General features: G+C 39.7%; 1 protein-coding gene across 1 annotated transcript in view; it reads right to left on the reverse strand.

Moving 5' to 3' along the window:
• Positions 1–21,688, reverse strand: part of SUMO1 (small ubiquitin like modifier 1) — a 29,452-nt gene extending 7,764 nt beyond the window's left edge. The window contains exons 1-3 of the mRNA XM_041737471.1: positions 21,532–21,688; positions 7,676–7,750; positions 1,399–1,476 (exon numbers count right to left, since the gene is read on the reverse strand). Coding sequence (XP_041593405.1) covers positions 1,399–1,476; positions 7,676–7,750; positions 21,532–21,543 — 165 coding nt within the window. The 5' untranslated portion in view covers positions 21,544–21,688. The remainder of the gene's footprint in view (positions 1–1,398; positions 1,477–7,675; positions 7,751–21,531) is intronic.
• Positions 21,689–22,117: the final 429 nt, after the last annotated feature.

Consider the following 22,117-nt stretch of genomic DNA (forward strand, 5'->3'; position numbering starts at 1 on the left):
TACATATTTCAGATAAATGAAATTTCCTATTCCTTGTAGATAAGTAAATAAAAAGATTATCAAACCTCTGTGAAGCATAAAAACTTTTTCTAAAGACTATAAAGTATACTCTGAAGCACAAATGAGAAAGTTGGAAATGATTCTAAATTGATTCTTTTTTTTTTTTTTACCTCCCCAAACCTAGCACCTTCATCTTGGATCAAAGTTTAGTTTTCACTTTAGCATTGTGATTTAACTCTTTACTTTGTATTGTTTTGCCTCAATAATCAACTCCATCATCTATAGATGGGGTGAAAAGACTAGGTGCTATGAGGATTAAGTGACAATGCCTCTCAGTGCAGAGTGCACTTCCCTGTGAACATCTCCATTTTAGCTTCCAGCAATATTATTAAAATGTGAACTAACTGAACCCCTATTAATCGAATATTACTGAGTTTAGCAACTAACATCAAAAACAGAGACAAAAAAAAAAAAACAGAGACAAATGTTTGTTTTACTTATCTTAACACCTAAGTGATCTCTTCTGGCAGAAATGATTTTTATTTTATGCTGGTTACAAATTTAAACTATAAAAAAGCAAACCTTCTAAAAATAAAACCTGTATTATCTAAGTTAATATCATGTAATATGATTCCATTATTAAGATCTTAGTTGTCTCCTACATATACTAATTTCAATTACATTTTCTATTTCATTAATAATGATTAACACTTATTGAGCATTTTTAAGCCTCATGTTAAGAGCTTTGTGTAGGTCATCTGCATGATGTAGGTAACGTTCCCCCTCTACTAAGGGAGAAACAAGGCATATAACTTGTCTAAGACCCCACAGTCAGACAGTGGTAGACACTGACTTTCAATCTAAGTAGATTAAAGGAATTCGTTATTGCTCTAATAAATTGAGCTTACGAAGACCAGAATTTGAGAATCTGTATAAACAAGCCTCCTTTATGATTTAAAAAAAGAAAAAAAAAAGAAAATCCCTTGATGTTGAAAACAGAATGCAATTAGCAGTAATCTGTAGTACTATTTACAAAGATAATATTAGTACTTAAGTTTAACATATGGCTAACCAGGCATGATTAAAAACAAGGAAATTTCACAGTGATCACCAAAAATCGCCTTTACTGTTCTATATACTGGTGAGCCATTAAGATAGAAACATTCATATAGCTATCTTTACAACTCTGAGTTGCTTTTCAAAATAATTCCACATACCTTATGAATTCAAATTTTGAAATGGGCCACAATGGGAAAAAGGCAATTAAACAAGGTATAAGGAGTTTTCTCCTTGATATGCTAATGGTGAAAATAATAAAAGATTTTTCTTTTGACAATTTTCCTTACAAGAAAAATTAACGACATATAAAGCATTGTATTTATACCATAACATACAAACCTGTCTTTGACAGTATGATTCTTTGAGTTTCTTGAGATGTGTTGTCATTTTCACTTTGAAATGAATCTCACTGCTATCCTAAGGAGATAAAAGAAAAATAATTATCCCTTTGTGTAAACTATTTGCTCTGCTTGAAACAAATCATTTAATTACACAGAAACTACAAATAGAAACATAAACCCTATCACTTATACTTCCACCAAAAATATATATATATTCTTTAAGATTTTATTTATTTATTCGTGAGAGACAGAGAAAGAGAGGCAGAGACACAGGCAGAGGGAGAAGCAGGCTCCATACCCGGAGCCCAATGTGGGACTCAATCCCCAGACTCCAAGATCATGCCCTGGGCTGAAGGCAGGCACTCAACCGCTGAGCCACCTAGGCATCCCCAAAATATTCTTTTTAACATTCCTAACAGAGTTTATTAAGACACTCTAATCAGGGGATCCCTGGGTGGCGCAGCGGTTTGGCGCCTGCCTTTGGCCCAGGGCGCGATCCTGGAGACCTGGGATCGAATCCCACATCAGGCTCCCAGTGCATGGAGCCTGCTTCTCCCTCTGCCTGTGTCTCTGCCTCTCTCTCTTTCTCTCTCTGTGACTATCATAAATAAATAAAAATTAAAAAAAAAAAAAACACTCTAATCAGGAACATCTGGATGGCTCAGCAGCTGAGCATCTGCCTTTGGCTCGGGGCATGGTCCTGGAGTCCGGGGATCGAGTCCCACATCAGGCTCCCTGCATGGAGCCTGCTTCTCTCTCTGCCTCTCTCCCTATGTGTCTCATGAATAAATAAATAAAATCTTTAAACAAAAACAAAAACACTCTAATCATCCTCAAAGTTACTTCATGTCCATTTCAAAAGAAACTTAATAAAACAATGTCTTGGATGTTAAAATTAGCAGTTTATTTTTATTTTTTTTTAAGATTTTATTTATTCATAGAGACAGAGAGAGAGGGGCAGAGACACAGGCAGAGAGAGAAGCAGGCTCCATACAGGAAGCCCGATGTGGGACCCAATCCCAGGTCTCCAGGATCACACCCCACGTTGGCAGGCGGCGCTAAACTGCTGCGCCACCAGGGCTGCCCAAAAATTAGCAGTTTAAATAAAAGCATGTATGTCAAAGAATGCATTCCTTCATAATTGCATATCTATTCTATTTTCAAAATAAAGAAAGTTGAACTATCACAAACACCCAAAAGCAACTGAAAAACAAAAGTACCCCCCTCACACAACTAAAGTGTAAAGGTGGCCAAACCTACAAAAGAGACATATATATCATAAAATAACAGACCAGAAACTCATTTTTGTCAGAAAGTCACCCTAAAAGTCCTATTTCTCTCATATGAGTAAAATGAATAAGAACCTGAGTGAGTCAAATTGATTTATAGATCCACAGATTCTTTTCTTCTACCTAGACTGTCAAACTATCAAGCAACCATCAGAAAATAAAACTGGTAAAATTTCAAAGCCAATCCTTATAATTACATATCATATTCACAAATGCAATTTAGTGGAGGTTGCACATTTATAATTCGTTTTTTTTTTTCTTTTTGCATGTTTATAATTCTTGTTTGTGACTATAAAGAAATACAAATTCTCGGGACACCTGGGTGGGCTCAGCGAGCGGCTGAGCACCTGCCTTCAGCCCAGGGCATGATCCTGGAGTCTGGCATCAGGTTCTCTGCATGGAGCCTGATACTCCTTCTTCTAATGTCTCTGCTTCTCTCTATGTGTCATTCATAAATAAATAAATAAAATAAATAAATAAATTCTTTAAAAAAAATTATCTTCCTATGGATAATTTCACACAAATAGATGAAATTTCTATAGCATACGTCATGCCATACACTAAAATTGTTTCCAGATGCATTAAAGAGCGAGCATTAAAAAAAAAATTTTTTTTTACCATTTTCTCTTTTGAGACTTTTTTCCCTAACCTTGACACTGAGAAATCTGTATTCTAAATCAAGACTTTGGCCTAGAAGCCACAGAAAAAGGACACTGATAATTGATAACTCGTCACTCCACAGTTAAGGGATACTAGAGAAAATATTCATAACAGATACTGACAAGAAAAATCAAGAGAACAAAGAATTCCTACAAATCAGTAATTCTTAAAAAGGTAATTCATGGCATAGGACATATATATCAATGGCATAGAACTGACAGCCTAAAAATAAAACCACATATATCTATAGTCAGTTGACTTTTTACAAGGATGGCAATTAACTCAATGAGAAAAGGACAAACTTTCAACCAAAAGTCTAGGACAAATACAAAAGAAAAGTTAGAATCTATCTCAAACCCACACAAAAAGTACTCAAAATCATCAAAACTTTAGTGTAAGAACTTAAAACCCTAAACAATTTTAGAAAAATCTGTAAGTAGAAATATTTCTGACCCGGATTAGGCAACTGCTTTGTTTTGTTTTTTTTTTTTAAAGATTTTATTTATTTATTCATGAGAGACACAGAGAGAGAAAGGCAGAGACATAGGCAGAGGGAGAAGGAGGCTCATCGGGCAGGGAGCCCGATCTGGGACTTGACCCAGGACTCCAGGATCATGCCCTGGGCCGAAGGCAGAAACTTAAGTGAGCCACCCAAGTGTTCCAAGGCAACAGTTTCTTACATATGACTCCAAAGCCACAGCAAGAAAAGAATAATTCATCAAAATCAGAAACTGTGCTGCAAAGGATACGATACCCAAGAAAGTGAAAAGACAACGCAAAGATGGGAGAAAATATTTGCAAACCATCTATAAGGGTCTAATATCCAGAATAAATAAAGAATTCTTATAACTCAAAAATAAAAAGAATAATCCAATTCAAAAATGGACAAAAGATCTGAATAGACATTTCTTCAAAGAAGTACAAATGGCCAGGAAGAACATGAAAAGATGCTCAACGTGGGATCTCTGGGTGGCGCAGTGGTTTGGCGCCTGCCTTTGGCCCAGGGCGCGATCCTGGAGACCCGGGATCGAGTCCCACGTCTGGCTCCCGGTGCATGGAGCCTGCTTCTCCCTCTGCCTGTGTCTCTGCCTCTCTCTCTCTCTCTCTCTCTCTCTCTGTCTCTCTCTCTCTCTGTGACTATCATAAATAAATTAAAAAAAAAAAAAAGAAAGAAAAGATGTTCAACGTTATTAGCCATTAGGGGAATCCAAATCAAAGGCACAATGAGGGGTACCTGGCTGGTTCATTTGGAAGAGCATGTGACTCTTAATCTCAGGGTCATGAATTCGAGCCCCATGTTAGGTGTAGAGATTACATACATATATAGCACAATGAGATACCAGTTCACACACACCAGGGCAACTATAATAAAAAATGATAGAGGGCACCTGGGTGGCTCAGTGGTTGAGTGTCTGCCTTTGGCTCAGGTCTTAATACCGGAGTCCTGGAATCAAGTCCCACATCGGGCTCCCCACAAGGAGTCTGCTCCTCCCTCTGCCTATATCTCTGCCTGTCTCTCTGTATCTCTCATGAATAAATAAATAAAATCTTTAAAAGAAAAAAAAAGATAACAAGTACTAGCCAGAACATGGAAAAACTACACCTTCAGACACTGCTGCTGGGAATGTAAAATTTTAAGATTTTTTTTTTTTTTAATGGATTCATGATACAGAGAGAGAGACAGAGGCAGAGATACAGGCAGAGGGAGAAGCAGGCTTCCTGGATCCCGGAACTCCAGGATCGCGCCCTGGGCCAAAGGCAAGTGCTAAACCGCTGAGCCACCCAGGGATTCCCTGGGAATGTAAAATTTTAAAGCCACTACTGAAGACAGTTTGGCAGTTCCTCAAAAAGTTAAAGTCCACTATATTAGACCCAATAATTCCACACCTAGATATATATCCAAGAGAATCAAACACATAAATCCACACAAAAACTTATACATGAATGTTCAGAGCAATGTTACTTATAACTAAAATGAGGAAACAACCCAAAGGTTCACTAACTGACAAATGGATAACAAACTGTGGTATATCCATACAATGAAATATTATTCAGCCATAAAAAGGAATAAAATACTGGTTCATGCTGCAACTTAGAGAAAAATTGAAAATATACTAAATGAAAGAAGCCAGACATAAAAGGCCATATATCATATGATCCCATTTATATGAAATGTCCAGAATAGGCAAATCCACAAACAAAAAATAGATTAGTGGTTGCTAGGGGTTGGTGGGGGAGAGGAGAATAGGAAGTACTGCTAAGGAGTACAGCATGTCTTTCTGGGATGATGAAAATGTTCTGGAACTAAATAGTGGTAATGGTTGCACAGCATTACAAAAGTCACTGAATTATACACTTTAAATAGTGATTTTTGGGGTCCCTGGCTGGCTCAGCCAGTAGAGCACGCAACACTTAATCTTGAGGTTGAAGGTTTGAGTCCCATATTGGGTACAGAAATTACTTTAAAAAATAAATGAACGTTGGGGACACCTGAGTGGCTCAACTGGGTGGCCAACTTTTGATTTCAGCTCAAGTCATGGTCTCAGGGTCCTGGGATGAGTCCTGTGTTGGGCTCCCTGCTCAGCAGGGGGTCTACTTGTCTCCTCCTCCCTCTGCCCCTCCACCTGCTCCCACACATGGACACTGTCTCAAATAAATAAATAAATCGTTTTTAAAAATAAAAAATAAAAATAAATAAACTCTTGGCACCTGGATGGCTCAGTTAAGTGCCCAACTCTTGGTTTTAGCTCAGGTCATGATCTTGGAGTACTGGGACCGAGCCCCAATCAGGCTCAATACAGAGTCTGTTTGTCTCTCTCCCTCTACTCCTTCCCTGCCCACCCCAGGATCTCTCTCTTTTTCTCTCTCAAATAAATAATAAAATATTTTAAAATAATAAATGAATTATTTAATAAATAAATAAAATGGTGATTTTTATAGTATGTGAAATACTAAAATTTTTCAAAATAAGATAATCATAAACAGAAAAAGGATTATGTGCATACAAAAATCTAAATGTAGTAGCCTACTACATCACAATGCCTACTTCACTTACCTCACTTCATCTCATCACATATGCATTTTATCATCTCACATCATCACAAGGGTGAGTACAGTAATAAGATATTTTGAGAGAGATATCACATTCACATAACTTCTATTACAATAATTATAATTGTTCTATTTTATTATTAGCTATTATTGCTAACCTCTTACAGAGCCTAATGTACAAATTAAACTTTACAGAGGTATATATGTACAGGAAAAAAACACAATAAATACAGGGTTCAGTACTGTCCATGGTTGCAAGTATCCAGTGGATTCTTGGAATATATCCCCACAGATAATGGGGGATTATTGTATGAAGATTCATTTCTCCAACAATTTTCAACTAATCTTAATTATCAGTTAACATCTCAAAAAAGGTCAATAAAGATACAGTACAAGGAAAAAGAAATGCCAGGAAAGAGAAAGGAGTCAGGAAAAGGGCTGAGAGGCCCTTTAAGGTTGGTCTTAGCTTTATCACTCAATAGCATTTACTATATTTGCCACTGAAGATGCTAACCAAGAGAAATGTTTTTTTTTTTTTTTTGAGAAATGTTTTTATATTTGGAGAAATTAAGATAATCTAAATATGTCTAGCAGATCAATAATACACTATCAGTTTTTTCTAACTTCAACAACAGGTGCATATGTAGTAAGTGAAAATGCCATTTTTATTCTAAAGATTTTAATTATTTGAGAAAGAGCATGTGCATGCAGGAGTGGGAGGCAGAGGAAGAGGAACAAGCAGACTCCCCACGGAAGGGAAGTCCGAGGCTGGCTGGATCCCAGGATCCCAAGATCATGACCCAAGCTGAAGTCAGACACTTAAGTGACTGAGCCACCCAGATGCCCCCCAAAATGCCATTTTTTTAAAAGATTTTATTTATTTATTCATGAGAGACAGAGAGAGAGGCAGAGACACAGACAGAGGGAGAAGCAGGCTCCATGCAGGGAGCCTGATGTGGGACTCGATCTGTGATCTCCAGGGTCACGCCCTGGGCCGAAGGCGGCGCTAAACCCCTGAGCCACCTGGGCTGCCCCCAAAATGCCATTAAATAATTTGCCTTTTAAATAATTTTTCCGGGGAATGGGTGACGGGCACTGAGGGGAACACTTGACGGGATGAGCACTGGGTGTTTTTCTGTATGTTGGTAAATTGAACACCAATAAAAATTAATTTATTTATAAAAAAAAATTAAAAAGAAAAAAAAAGATAAATAATTTTTCCTGTGTCAGAAATTACACTTTAGAGAGTTAAACAAGAAAAATAATGAAACTCACCTGTCCAATGACTTTGAGTTTAATGTATTCTCCTTCCTTCTTATCCCCCAAGTCCTCAGTTGAAGGTTTTGCCTCCTGAAAAAAAAAGTACATTTAAAGATAAAAGTTCCTATATGCTATTTTAATTACTTTTTTTTAATGAGTACCCACCACTCTCAGTACAAAATCTGCACTTGAGAATATAAAGAACGTTTTCTCTGCTACATCTATTAAGCAAAAAAAAAAAAAAAATCCTAAGTCAATTACTGTTTCAAACACCAACGCACTAGATATCAAGAAAGAGAAAGAAAGAAAAGAAAAGAAAAAGAAAGAAAAGAAAAGAAAAGGAAAGAAAGAAAGAAAGAAAGAAAGAAAGAAAGAAAGAAAGAAAGAAAAGAAAGAAAAAGATCTCTTTTATTGTAATATCCCTACAGTAATGGTTCTTAAACCTCCCCACACATAGGAATCACCAGAAGGACTTAACTGCCGGCTGGGTCCTCACTCCCAGCTTTTTACCCCATAGGTCTGGGCTAGGGCTGTAATTTGCATTTCTAACAAGTTACCAATTGTTGCTAATGCTGCTGGGCAGAGGAACAACCTAGAAACCATTACCCTCAGGTCAACTCCTATTAGTTTGAAGAAGCTCATTCTCCATAAATCCTTAAACATTCTGAATTCCAGATTCTCTTCTCACGGCCTATCAGGAGAAGTTAACTCCAACTGCAAAACTGTACCAAGAAACAAACTGGGACGCCTGGGTGCCTCAAGAGGTTAAGTGGCGGCCTTCGGCTCAGGGCATGATCCTGGAGCCTGCCCCGCCCCCCCCCCTCAAATCCCACATTGGGCTCCCGGCAGGGAGCCTGCTTCTCCCTCTGCCTACTTCTCTGCCTCTGTGTCTCTCATGAATAAATAAATATATCTTTTAAAAAAAACATATATTAACTATATTAGCATAAGCAAAATCTATTTGGGAAGGAAAATTAAAGAGCATATTGGCCTAATGTGCTCTAGAGTCCAAACAAATCAGTTTTACATCATCTACTTATTTTATCTGAAGCAGTCTATTCAATTTTAAAAGATTAGGCTTGGGAGACGCCTGGATGGCTCAGTAGTTGAGCTCTGCTTTCTGTTTAGGGCGTGATCCTGGAGTTCAGGGATGAGTCCCACAGTAGACTCTCCGGGGGAAGCCCGCTTCGCCCTCTGCCTGTGTCTCTGCCGCTCGCTCTCTGTGCCTCTCATGAATGAATGAATGAATGAATGAACAAATAAAGATTAGCCTTGGCTGAAAAAACTTAGGGGAATAAGTGTAATAAGTAAAAAGTACAGAGTAGGCAGGAAAACGAAAGAGGAGACAAAATTCAGAGAGAGAGAAGAGGGCTATAAAATAATTTCAAATGAAGAGATATTGAAATGAAAATGAATAGAATAAGTAGTTAATTCCATTGTAGCTAAGAAAAGCAAGCCGTTTTACTAAAGGAGGTAACATGGATAATTTCTCTCAGTAATGTGTCAAAAGTAGTAGCTTTCCTGTGTACCTTACCTTAGTTTGACCACAAAATTAGCCACTTATTTAAATATAAACTCTTTTGTTCAAACACATAATTTAAGAATATAACCAACTATATTGTATTTTACAAGTAAAATAACAGAGCCATATTACCTGTGTAACTCATGCCAGTAACTTAAAACTAAAATTCTTCAACATTCAAAATTTAACAGAACATATAAACTACAAGGAGCTTTTAACTTTAAGATACAGGATAGAGTCCACGGAAATGCTTAGACAACAGAACTGACTTCGTTAGTGTAAATCCTTGCCCGTTTTTCATTCTGCAGTACCTTCAACATTTGCTGACTACTGCATATTAGGGTAGCAGACAAAATGAACCTTTAGTGAGACAGTATTTCACCTGAAAACTAGAAGAATGTCTTCAAACAGTCTCACCACTACATTTCTATGAATTTATATTCATAGTAAACAGTTGCTTCTTCCTTTAAGTATCTAGAGAAGGTAAGGACAGCTTATTCCATGCAGTGAAGAGCAATAGAGCAATGAAACCGAGTTCTCTTTAAAACTGAGAGGAAAAGGGGTGTTAGGAAGCTATTGTTTGAATTAAAACAAAGGAGGAAAACCCTCACCCAGCAGCAATTCATCAGCACAATGGGAGTGATTTTGCTCCAGTTTCTAAGATAGCTATAGAGGCTACTCAAGGACAAAAGAGTTCCTTCCCCTCCTCCGATCCCTCGTCCACACTGCTTTTCTAAAGCACAGCTTCTCTAATTGCACAACAACCTCTAGCAAAAAGCATTAATAGCTCCTAGTACTTTAAGGCCTAGAAGCAAACCCCACAGCACCCAATTCAGTTCCTCCATTACCAAAGTCAAGTCTCATTTTTCCCTCACCACTTTCTTTACAAACCTGAGGATTCAGTTAAACTGGACTATTTGCTGTTCCCTCCAATAAGTCTACTAGCATTCTTCCACCTTCAGCCCTCTGTGGTCTGTTTCCTTTACCTACCTAGACTATATATCCTCCCTGAACCTCTCCTGAAATCACCTCACAGAAACCCATCCCACACATCATTTGAAAACCAGTATTTAAAAAATACTCTTCCATGGGACACCCGGTTGTGCATCTGCCTTTGGCTCAGGTTGTGATCCCGCAGTCCGGGGATCAAGTCCCACATCGGGCTCCCTGCATGGAGCCTGTTTCTCCCTCTGCTGTGTCTCTGCCTCTCTCTCTCTCTCTCTGTGTCTCTCATGAATAAATAAAATCTTAAAACAACAACAACAACAAAAACTCTTCCAGGAACCAAAGCACCCCCCAACCTTCCAACTGTTACTAATATTTTCCTTTACTGTTCATATTTGCAATTTATTCATATTTTTCATGGCATTTATTCTCAATTCTAAAATATTGAACCTCTTCAACCATCTTCTCTAGTTGTTGTCCTCATATTTTTCTTCAAACTTCTTACAAGAGAACTTAGCATTAACTGTCTCCACTTTCACCCTTAACCCACTATAATGTGGTTTATACCTTACCATTCTACTTGACACTGCTCTCACCAAGGTTACCTGTTCGACTCCTTATTGCTAAATCCATCAGACAACTTCAAGTCTCATTTTTAATTCTAACACAATAGACACTGATGACTTCTTCCTTGGAAACTCTCTACCTTTGGCCTCCAAGATTCCATTCTCTCATCTTGACTATTTCCTTAAATGCTGGGGTCCTCTGGATTCCATGTCCTCAATCCTCTGCCTTGTTTTCTTAGATGACCCATGATTCCAACTACTTTTAGGTACTAATGACTCATAGTCATCCTCTCCAAATGGACAATTTTTCTGAGTTTTACACTCATTTATCCAAGTACTTGACCATTTCAACTCTCGATGTCCCATTGGTACCTGAATATAAGTATCTAAAATTGAATGCATTATCTCTAACTCCTCTGTTAGTTTTAACTCCCCTTCTGAAAATCACAATAAAAAACAAAAAACAAAAACAATTCCTCTTGGATTCCCAATTGCAATAAATGGTTACCGTACAGTCAAATGCCCAAAACAGAATCTAAGTGTCATCTTTGGCTAGTCTTCCTCTCTTAAATCTCATGCTGGATCATTCAACATTCTGACAATGTTATCTCTTGATGGCTCTCAAGTTTATTCTTCTCCATTCCACTGCCTTATGTCAGATACTCATTGTTGCTCATTATCACTGCAACAGATTCCCCCAATCTTCCTCCCTTCAATTCTCCAAACTAACACCAGAACCATCTCTCTAAAATGCAATCTGATTTGCCCAGAATCTTCAAGACAGAATGTTAAGTTCAGCTTCCTTACCATAACACTGATCCTTCATGTACTGGTCCCTACCTACCAATTTAGTCTTACTCTCCTACCTCTCATGCTAATAATAGCCTCTCATGCTAATAATAATATGGCTCTAGCCATATTGAACTATCTACAATTCCTTACACATGACACCCTCTACCTTATCTCCACCATCTCCGTATACATTAATCACCTCTGCTTTCTTAACCTACCTCCCTTTCAATATCACTCAGGCATCACTTCCTACAAAATGATTTCTCCAATCACTTTCTTCAACATTCCAATAATGCTTACTTTTCTCTTTAATAACCACACATTTGCGTATCTGTATCTTCTACCAGATTGAGATCCTCACCACTATACTTTTTACTCTTCGCTATATTTCTGATCAAGCACAATGTTAGGTACTTTGAAAATATTCAATATGTTTGTTAAATAAATTAATGTTTTCTATGATAGTTTTGTCTTGACTTGGGAGAGGACCCAAGTTTTTTCATCTTTATAATCTCTATAATGCCAGGCAAATACTAGGCAATAATTTAAAGCTTGTTGAATTAACATTATTTTCTGTATCATACCACAAAATCTTATTAATGCTTCATACTTCTACTATATACAATAGTCAGTCCAAACAAAAATCCTTTCAGGTTTTTATATTCACAGTTAGAAATAAAAGATAATTCACTTCAACTGCATAAGAACATGTGAACAACTAGGATATGGAATTTCCAAAAAAATCATATCCTAGTCACTACATTTTGGTGATCTCTTCTCAACTCTGAAGCACCAGAGCAATGTCATGTGTACCATTTGCTTAATAGCTTCATGCTTGCCTAATACAGTCATCCAATTTTCCATGTACTATCTTTTTTTTCTTTTGACTAGTCTGAAAAATGAGAAGATCTTGAACAAAAAAGGCCAAAGATCGTCTCCAGTGTTCTCAGTGTCTTTTGTATGTCTTCTTTCCTCCTCTCCCCTGAAAAAAGCAACCAATACAGAATGGTATGGCACACTAGTTACAAAACAGTGAAAGCATTCATTCAGCACTGGGTCTGGGACACTAGGTCATCAGAGAAAACTGAATCCCAGAGAGGGCTGGTTGATTTGATTGGAAAGGAAGAAGCTGGTAATGGAAAGAAAAGTAACTATATGTACAAGATCAAAGAGAGGAACCAAAAACCTCTAAATTTTCAGGTCTGTCGGCCAGGGCCTCAATCATGGTAACTGGAATGGTAAAGGAATTTATCAGGCACCAGGCACTATCAACTCTTCTTTCCAAGACATAGAGGGAACAGCTTGGAAATAGAAGATGGCCGAATTTGGAAAGAGATCTAGACTGGAAAGAACAGAAAACCCAACAAATGTACAAAATTCATGAGAAGAATTTTACTGTGCCATTTCAAAGTCAAAAGAACAAGAACTTTGCTTAGAAGTATTGGCATTCGGGGCAGCTCGGTGGTTTAGCGCCACCTTCAGGCCAGGGCATGATTCATCCTGGAGACTGGGATCCAGTCCCACATCAGGCTCCCCGCATGGGGCCTGCTTCTTCCTCTGCTTCTCCTGCCCGTGTCTCTGCCTCTCTCACTCTCTGCGTCTCTCTCATGAATAAATAAATAACATCTAAAAAAAAAAAAAAAGTATTGGCAATAAAAAAAAAAAAAAAGGCGGCAGCAGCATTGGCAACCAGTATGTTGACTACTTAATGACATGAAGGGAACATCACACTTAACTACCTCCCATCTGTCAATGACCCTTCAGCTATACAAGAATTGTTCATTCTTGCAGGGCTGGGGGGGGGGGTATCCTAGGGAAACCCCAAAACAAAGATTCTCATTTGATAGATCTGTTCATTACGTAAGGTGTAATAATAATATTGTTTAAAGAAAAAGTCCTTCTATTTAGAGATGGAGATTTACAGATGAAACTGAAAGATTTACAGATGAAATTATATAATGTCTGGGATTGCCTTCAAAATATGAGGGAGAGGGACACCTGGGTGGCTCAGCGGTTGAGAAGCCTGCCTTCAGCCCAGGGAGTGGTCCTGGAATCCCGGGATCGAGTCCCGCATTGGGCTCCCTGCATGGATCCTGCTTCTCCCTCTGCCTGTATCTCTGCCTCTCTCTCTCTCTCTCTGTCTCTCATGAATAAAAAAATATATATAAGATTTTATTTATATATATATTTATATTCCTAATGAAGAAAGTTCAATATGGGTAATTAAGTTGGGTAATTATAACACTTAACATCTGTTACTAAAATATTCAAAACTCAAATTACAATAAAATTACAATTACAATTCTAAAAACACAAAATACACATGCTTTCAGCTTCATGCTGTGTACATTTAAACTTAAGACACAGTACTAGAGATTTGGAATGAAACCAACCAGACTTAATTTCAAGGCTTAAGTCAAGCTGTCCAGACTCCAGATCTTTTGCAAATTTATATTCAACCCTAGAATTGTGGTTAAACACTAGATATGAAATTTCTCAGGAACTAAAAATTATAATTGAAAATTGCACTGGTTGTGTAAACTACTCTTTGAGCCTAGACTATGGACCTACGCAAAGCCAGGAACAAATGGCTTGACTGTATACAAAAGTCTCAGCAAACAGATTTAGAGGTATGGCAGACATTGTTAATTACCTACCCAACATCCTTTTTCCCCCTTTTCCTTTATACAGTGGAGCCTAGATTTGCCCAGCTTCTCTTATGGCCACATGACATAGTGTCCGCCAATGAGATAAAAGGTGATAGACTTTTTGTTGGCACCTATTTTTTCCCTTTACTCCATCCCTTTCTCCTTCCTGGAACAAAGACACAAAGTAACCTCTTTGTGCCCACAGGAGACAGGCATGAGAGTGAAGACATCTGTTATGGATGGGGGAGAAAGGGGTATGAAGGCATTGTGGAGCTATCTTAGTAGCCCTGAACTACTTATGTCTAGACTTCTTGTTTCATGAGAAAAACTGCGACTTATTTAACATACTATACATCAGGTTTTCTGTTATTCAACCCAAAGGAAATCCAAACAGACATAGAAGGTTCTGTAAATAGGTATCATTTGCCTTATATTAAAAACAGAACCTAGAAAACTACCTCAATATACATCAAAAACAGAATGGATAAATTGTGGCACAATCACACAATGGAATACAATTTAGCAATGTAATTTAACAACATACAACTACACACAATATAGACAAATCTCCAAACAAGGCTGAGCAGAATAAGTCACACACAGAAGTATACACCATATGACTCTATTTACTTAACTCTGTAACGGCAAACTAATCTAATTAGTCAGGGCAGTAATTCTTTTTTTTTTTAATAGTTTATTTTATTTATTTTAAGGATTTTATTTATTTATCCATGAGAGACACAGACACATAAGCAGAGGGAGACGCAGGCTCCATACAGGGAGCCCAATGTGGGACTCGATGCTGGTCACATCCTGAGCTAAAGGCAGGCACTCAACCACTGAGCCACCCAGGTGTCCCAGGGCGTTAATTCTTAATCTGTCTACTGGCTGCAGGGATGTGATATCACTTTGTGAAAATTCAGCAAACTGTTCATTTATGTGCACTTTTTTTTTAAGATTTTATTTATTTATTCATCAGAGACACAGACATAGGCAGAGGGAGAAGCAGGCTCCCCACAGGGAGCCTGATGCGGAACTCGATCCCAGGACCCGAGGATCACAACCCGAGCCAAAGGCAGACTGTCAACCACTGAGCCATCCAGGCATCCCATTATGTGCACTTTTTGATACATATATTAATCTTTGGTGAAACCGTGAAAAATCAGTGGGCCTAGATATTGAGCACAGAGGCCAGCAAAGAGAACTCCACTTTTGCTTCAGATTCTCATTAGCTCAGTAAAGGGTAATCAAATGCAAAAATAGTGGTCAAAAGAAAAGTGTAATAAATACAACACATCTTTAAATAAACTGAAGTTATGTGGCAGGAATATTCACAATTTAAACTGTAAAAGTAGGGCAGCCAGGTGGCTCAGCGGTTTAGCGCCGCCTTCAGCCCAGGGCCTGATCCTGGAAACCATGAATCGAGTCCCACGTCAGGCTCCCTGCATGGAGCCTGCTTCTCCCTCTGCCTGTCTCTGCTTCTCTCTCTCTCTCTCTCTCTCTCTTTCTCTCTGTGTGAGTCTCTCATGAATAAATAAAACCTTTTTTAAAATTAATTAATTAATTAATTAAACTGTAAAAGAAAGGGGGCACCTAACTGGCTGAGTTAGAAGAGCAGGCAACCCTTGATCTCCATGTCATGAGTTCAAAGCCTACACTGGGTACAGAGATTACTTAAAACATTTTTTTTTAATTTAACTATAAAAGTAAGGTGCTCAATAATATATGTGTGAACACACCACATGACTTTTAAAGAAGCAGAGTATTAGAAAATTACCTCCCCAAAATCACTTTACAGAAAATTCTTAAACGGGATACTAAACCTATCTTAGAGAAAATTATCCATAACAATCTCAATGTCCTGGAAGTAAATGATTTGATCTTAAAGTTACCAGGTCTACTGATAATAGAAATAAATATCAAGAAGGAATGTAAAAACATCATAAAAGGAAAACTATTCTGACAACCAATCCTTCCTCAATAACAGAACATCATGGAGGCTGAAAGAGGAGAAGATACCAGCTGCTTCAAGTTTTTGAGGCAGCCTTCCAATTTAGGGCCTTTAAGGGTGCCTAGTATATACTGACATTCAATAAATACATGTTAAATGAATGAATCTGAACACTCATTCCTTCAAAAACTTACTAAGTATCCAATTACTGTGCTAGGCACTTCAGGAAGAAAGGATAAATAAAGCCTGATTCCTGACCCTCAAAAGCACTCTAATAGAAAAAGACACTTAAGGGCAGCCCCGGTCGCGCAGCAGTTTGGCACCGCCTGCAGCCTGGGGTGTGATCCTGGAGACCCCGGATCGAGTCCCACATTGGGCTCCCTGCATGGAGCCTGCTTCTCCCTCTGCCTGTGTTTCTGCCTCTCTCTGGGTCTATGAATAAATAAATAAAATCTTAAAAAAAAAAAAAGAAAAAGACACTTAAGTAAATAATTATTGTAACATTATATATAAAAGCTACAGTAGAAACAGTCTCAGCTTTGCTGGCTGTATCATAGTCAATGAGGTTTATCCGAGGCTCTACTGTTGCTAATATAAAAGAGACATTCTAACTGCTAATGGGGCTAACAGGTATGAAGACATATTTGTCTTTATAGTTTGAATCTGAACTACTCAGCTAAACTTCATGAACACTCCAACCTTAACAATCATACTCAGTTTTCAAAATACTATTAAATACTGTTTAGGTGACATTTTATTTGCAATGTTTTATTATAACCTATATGTTTGCAACATCCACTAGCAGCACCTTATATATCTATCAGAGAGAAGAGACATTGTATCAATCCTCTCCCAGCATTCCTATGGAATGCTCACTGTATCACTAACTACATGCTCAAGTCATAGCTACAGTTTACCAATCTTACTATGTGATATAAATAGTATACATAATTATAAATTCTAATAATTCATCATTTTCTCCTGCTATCTCAAGCTAACAGTTGGTAAGATCAGTAAACATCAGCAACAAGGAAGATATAAAGAATATTGCAAGGAATAATGCTATCCTGACAGAAGAAATACCATTAATGTGGTAAAAATAACCATAAATTCTTTGTTACTCTTCCTATTGAGATGAAGCCTAACTGCCTTTCCATTGTTGACTAGTTAATAATACTATATTGCATATTTGAAAATTGCTAAGAGATTACATCTTAAGTTCTCGTTACAAGAAAAAAAATTGTGTGGTGATAGATGTTAACTAGATATACTGTGGTGATCATTTCACAATATATACACAAATATCAAATCATTATGCTGTATACCTGGAGCAAGACGGTGACCTGTCTGGGTGTCCTTTCCACTGGGGGTTCTTCCCTGACTTTGAACTTCACAGGATTCTTATTCATACTTGAACCTTTCTCGTCACCCCCTCCTCAAAGCATCTCTTGTGTCATTCGAAAAGAGCTCTTCAGACCTTAGACCAAAAATCACCCCTTTGAGGGGGTGGCTGTGGGTGCCAAGAGTAAAAGGGACCCGCTGGTCAATTATATTCCCAAAACAAATAAATAAATGCCTCTCCCTTGAATCTGGGCCGGCCTTAGTGATCTGCCTAACCAACAGAATGCAGAGGTGACCTCCAAGGCTACGTCCTAGGAAGCTTGAGGTTTCCACCCAGGGTCCTCTGGAAACATTCACGCTCTTGTTAGCCGAGCTGCCACAGATCAATATTCTGGAGTCCCTATGCTGAACAAAACACATGATGAAATCACTCAGAGAGGCTCTGGGACTTTATGAAGAGCCCATCCATTTCAGCCCCCTACCATATAATCCCAGCTGAGGCCCCCCACACCACGGAGCAGTGGTGGGTCTAGCCCACAGAACCCTGCCCAAATTGCAGATATAGGAGCAAAATATAAAAGCTTTTATGTAAGTTACTAAGTTTTGAAGTAGTTTGTAAGGTACCAACAGATAACCAGAATTACACAATACTTTCAAATCCTTGACTAAAAGAACATAAAAGAAAATCATTCAGACTCTGAGGTGGGGGTGGGGAGAGTGAACCTGCTCACAACAGATTCAGTTAGAATTTCAAGTAAATCAGTCACCCAATTATTACAAATTAACAGACCTGAATTAAAGAGATTAAGTTCATGCTGCCTTTAATGATCTGGGCATGGGAGAGAAGCTTGGGGGAACCACTATAAACCTGAATATAGGGAAGAAAGGAAAAATATTGGAACAAATTACCCATACCCATTCTGATAGTAAGCTTCTGGTTCTATGTAAGTGCTCAGATTTGCTGCAAGGTGAGATCAGGTTAAAGGAGAGCACCCAATGAGATCTACTACTGGTTAAAGGCTAGTCTTTATTCTTTCTGAGGGATCATGTACCTCTGATGAAAGCTATGGGTCCTTTCTCTCTTAAAAAAAAAAAATCATGTACAAATACTCACAAAACACTCCATATAGTTTCAATGGATTTTCAGCCCTTAGGGTCCATGAACTTTGGGTTTAGAACCTGTTTTAGAGGGTAGCCCGGGTGGCTCAGCGGTTTAGTGCCACCTTCAGTCCAGGGCGTGATCCTGGAGTCCCACATCAGGCTCCCTGCATGGAGCCTGCATCTCCCTCTGCCTGTGTCTCTGCCTCTCTGTGTGTGTGTGTGTGTGTGTGTGTGTGTGTGTTTGTGAGTGTGTCTCTCATGAATAAATAAATAAAATCTTTAAAAAAAAAAAAAAAAAAAGAACCTGTTTTAGAGGATTATTTAGTAATGGTTCACAAATCCACTAGATAATGCTGGCATTGTCAGAATTATAACGAAGTATTTCAAATTCACAAAACAATATTTTCACTAATCAATGGAGAATCCAGCAACTCAAGTCTTTATTTTAATGTCCACCTATTTTTTTTAATTTTTATTTATTTATGATAGTCACAGAGAGAGAGAGAGAGAGAGGCAGAGACATAAGCAGAGTGAGAAGCAGGCTCCATGCACCGGGAACCCGATGTGGGATTCGATCCTGGGTCTCCAGGATCGCGCCCTGGGCCAAAGGCAGATGCTAAACCGCTGCGCCACCCAGGGATCCCTAATGTCCACCTATTTTTAAACCTAAAATTCAACTGCAATATCTTAGCACCAAACAACAAACTTCTGAGAGGTGCCTCAGAAAATGCATCCTTCTAAAAGAACTTGGTTTAAGTTAATACTGTCTTTTAGGGACAGTGGTTGAGTCTCATGCTGTTGATACTGCAAAGTAATAACTTGAGATTCTTACTCTTGCTCATAAGCCTCTTAAGGGTAAGAGTTCAGCTTCATACCACCTTACATACTTAACACCCAACACTGAAATTGTACTGGATCTTGATTATTAATAATGTTGCTGGTCAAACAGACGGGAGCAACAGTTCTCAAATTTTTTGGTCTCATGACTCTTTTACACTCTTAGAAATTATTTAGAATCCCCTAAAGCTTTCATCAGGTTGGTCATATTTATAGAGATTTACAGTATTAGACATTGAAACTTAGAAATGTTTTAAGTTTCATTAATTCATTCAAAAGTAACAATAAATCCATTATGTATTAGTAGAAACATTTTTATTGAAAATATTTTTCAAAACTAGTGAGAACAATACTACTTTGCATTTTTGCAAAGCTCTTTAATGTTTGGCTTAATAGAAAGCAGCTGGATTTTCACATCTGCTTCTACACTTCAATCTGTTGTGATAGGTCATGTTAGTGTCCAGAAGACATCACTGAACACTCATGAAAGAATGAGAATAAAAAGACAATTCCTAGTATTATCATGAAAATAGTTTTGACCTCGAGGACCTTCTAGAAAAGCATCTAAAAAACATCTGGCCACCTGTTCGGGTACTAAGTCCTTTATTTCTTCTTTCATGTCTCTCTTAATGACAAATTCAAACTGGAGCAATAAATTCTACAATTTAGCTTGTAATTCTTTCTTTACATTGCTCTTTCATCACGCTGTAGTACATTTCAACATGCCTCCTAACATCAAAATAAAAGGCTGATGAAACTAAGCATTTACACCTGTTCTTTCCTCCCTGGCAACCAAGTAAACAACTACCCAGGGACATACTTATAACTCCCATACCAATTTGGGAATTAGTCTAGACTGTTGGTTAAGAAGATCCATCCAAAACTAATCTAGATTATGGTTAAGATTCAACAATACCAGTGTACATTTGCCTCGTAGTACAAATCCACACAAGCCTCGCTTACTCTCGCCAAGTGTTACTAAACTGAACCGAGTTAGAAGCCTGGGGAGTAACTGTGTCAAATTGAAAAGTTCAAGTGCATTATGAAGTTGAATGAAAAACAAGTCTTCCAGATAACTATCACTAAACAAACAAAAGATCCAAAAAAGACTTTCAAAAGTTAGTCATCTGAGCAAACAAAACGAAGTCCAGACAAAAACGTTATGAATCAAAAACTAGCCATAAACGTGGTTTAACTAGAGAAGGGTGAGGAAGAAACTTACCAAGCAAAACTGAACACTGCAGATCTCGTGCAAATCCCAAGTAAATTCTTGATGCTAACGCTGAGACGGAGCGCTCTGCCAGAATAGCTTTCTGTGAATATTATGCAACTGCTCTACATACACCCAAGTTTTCCCCATCCTCTCCCTCAAAAGTATCAGCTTGAGGTTAATGCCCAGATCAAACGCTTTCTGTTGCCTTAGCAGTTTCGCTCTACTTTGTTTCTCGGTTATTCCGAGTGCTCTCTTACAACTGGAGAGTTGCGGAACCAATCCCGAGTAAGAAATGGGAAAGTACAAGAAAAGAGGCGACAGCTCTGCACCACCGCACGGAAAGCCTCAGCGGAGCGGCGACGGCCCTGCCCTAGCAGCAATCCAAGGAGGAAAGCGCAGCTTTTTAGGTTCCCAGCAACCCCAGACGCCTCCCGCCCCCCACGCCCCCACTCCTGCACTAGCTCGACACGGAGAACCGAAAAGTGGAGTCCACCCGCTTTTCAGGGCCACAGAGCCTCCCGGGCTGGGATTCTCTCCCGTTACATAACTGGGGCCTAGGGCCCTGCTGCTGCACCCGGTCCCCGGGACAGGGAGACAGACGTGCTCCCCAGGGACCCCTCTCGGGGAGGTGGAAGCTGGCTCCTGCACCTGGTCGACCCCGAAGAAAGAAGGGGGGAACGACTCGAGGGAGGCCTCCGTCAGAGACGCCGGGGCACAGGGGGTGATGAGCAGGCCCGGAGAGGAGCAGGGCGGCTCCCGGAGGCCGGCGGCAGGCCCCGGCGGCTCCGACACGAGTCCACCGCGCCCCCCCTCCGGCCGAGGCCCCACCGGCCGCCCCCTCCCCCATGGCGCGCTCCCCTCCCCCGCGTCTCCATCCCCGGCTCCAGCCGAGAGGCGAGCGGACCGGCGGAGAAAGGCCTCGGCCACGGCCATCAGACCGCTCCCGCCCCGGTACCTGGTCAGACATGGTGACGGCGGCTTCACCCAGGGTCTCCGCACCGCAGCGGCCTCGGGTAGGCAGAACCTCGCTCCGGGGTTTACAAATCCGTCTCTCTTCCCCACAGCACAACACCGCGGCTGGAGGGACTTCCGCTACGTGTCGCGTCACTTCCGCTACGCGTCGGGAGGCGGCGGGGGGGAGGAGGAGGAAAGGCGAGGCGGGAAAACGGGGGGGGGGGGGTGGCGCGGAGCTGCTTCGCGGTCGCTCCCGGCAGTTCCCACAGGCTCCTCAGCTCCGTCGAGGCCTGGACCTGTCGCCTCCGTCCGAGCGTCGCCTCCGGCGGAAATGTCCCCGGCCTCCCGCCTCGGTGTTTGGAGACTGACGAGCAGCCGCCACCCCCCCGCGCTCCGGCCCCCAGCGCGCCTTTGAAAGCTGAGCCGAGGTATTTCTGTCGTCTCTTCCTGGCCTTGCTCGTCAACTTCCTCAGATAAATTCGACGGGGTTCTAGTGCTGTTGACCTGAAAGCTAACTTCTGGTTAAGCGGCCTCCCCGCCTAACACGTGACCTTGATTTTTATTCAGAAAAGCAAAACAAAACCAAA

The sequence above is a fragment of the Vulpes lagopus genome, chromosome 22 (assembly GCF_018345385.1).
Source record: "Vulpes lagopus strain Blue_001 chromosome 22, ASM1834538v1, whole genome shotgun sequence".
Taxonomy (NCBI): domain Eukaryota; kingdom Metazoa; phylum Chordata; class Mammalia; order Carnivora; family Canidae; genus Vulpes; species Vulpes lagopus.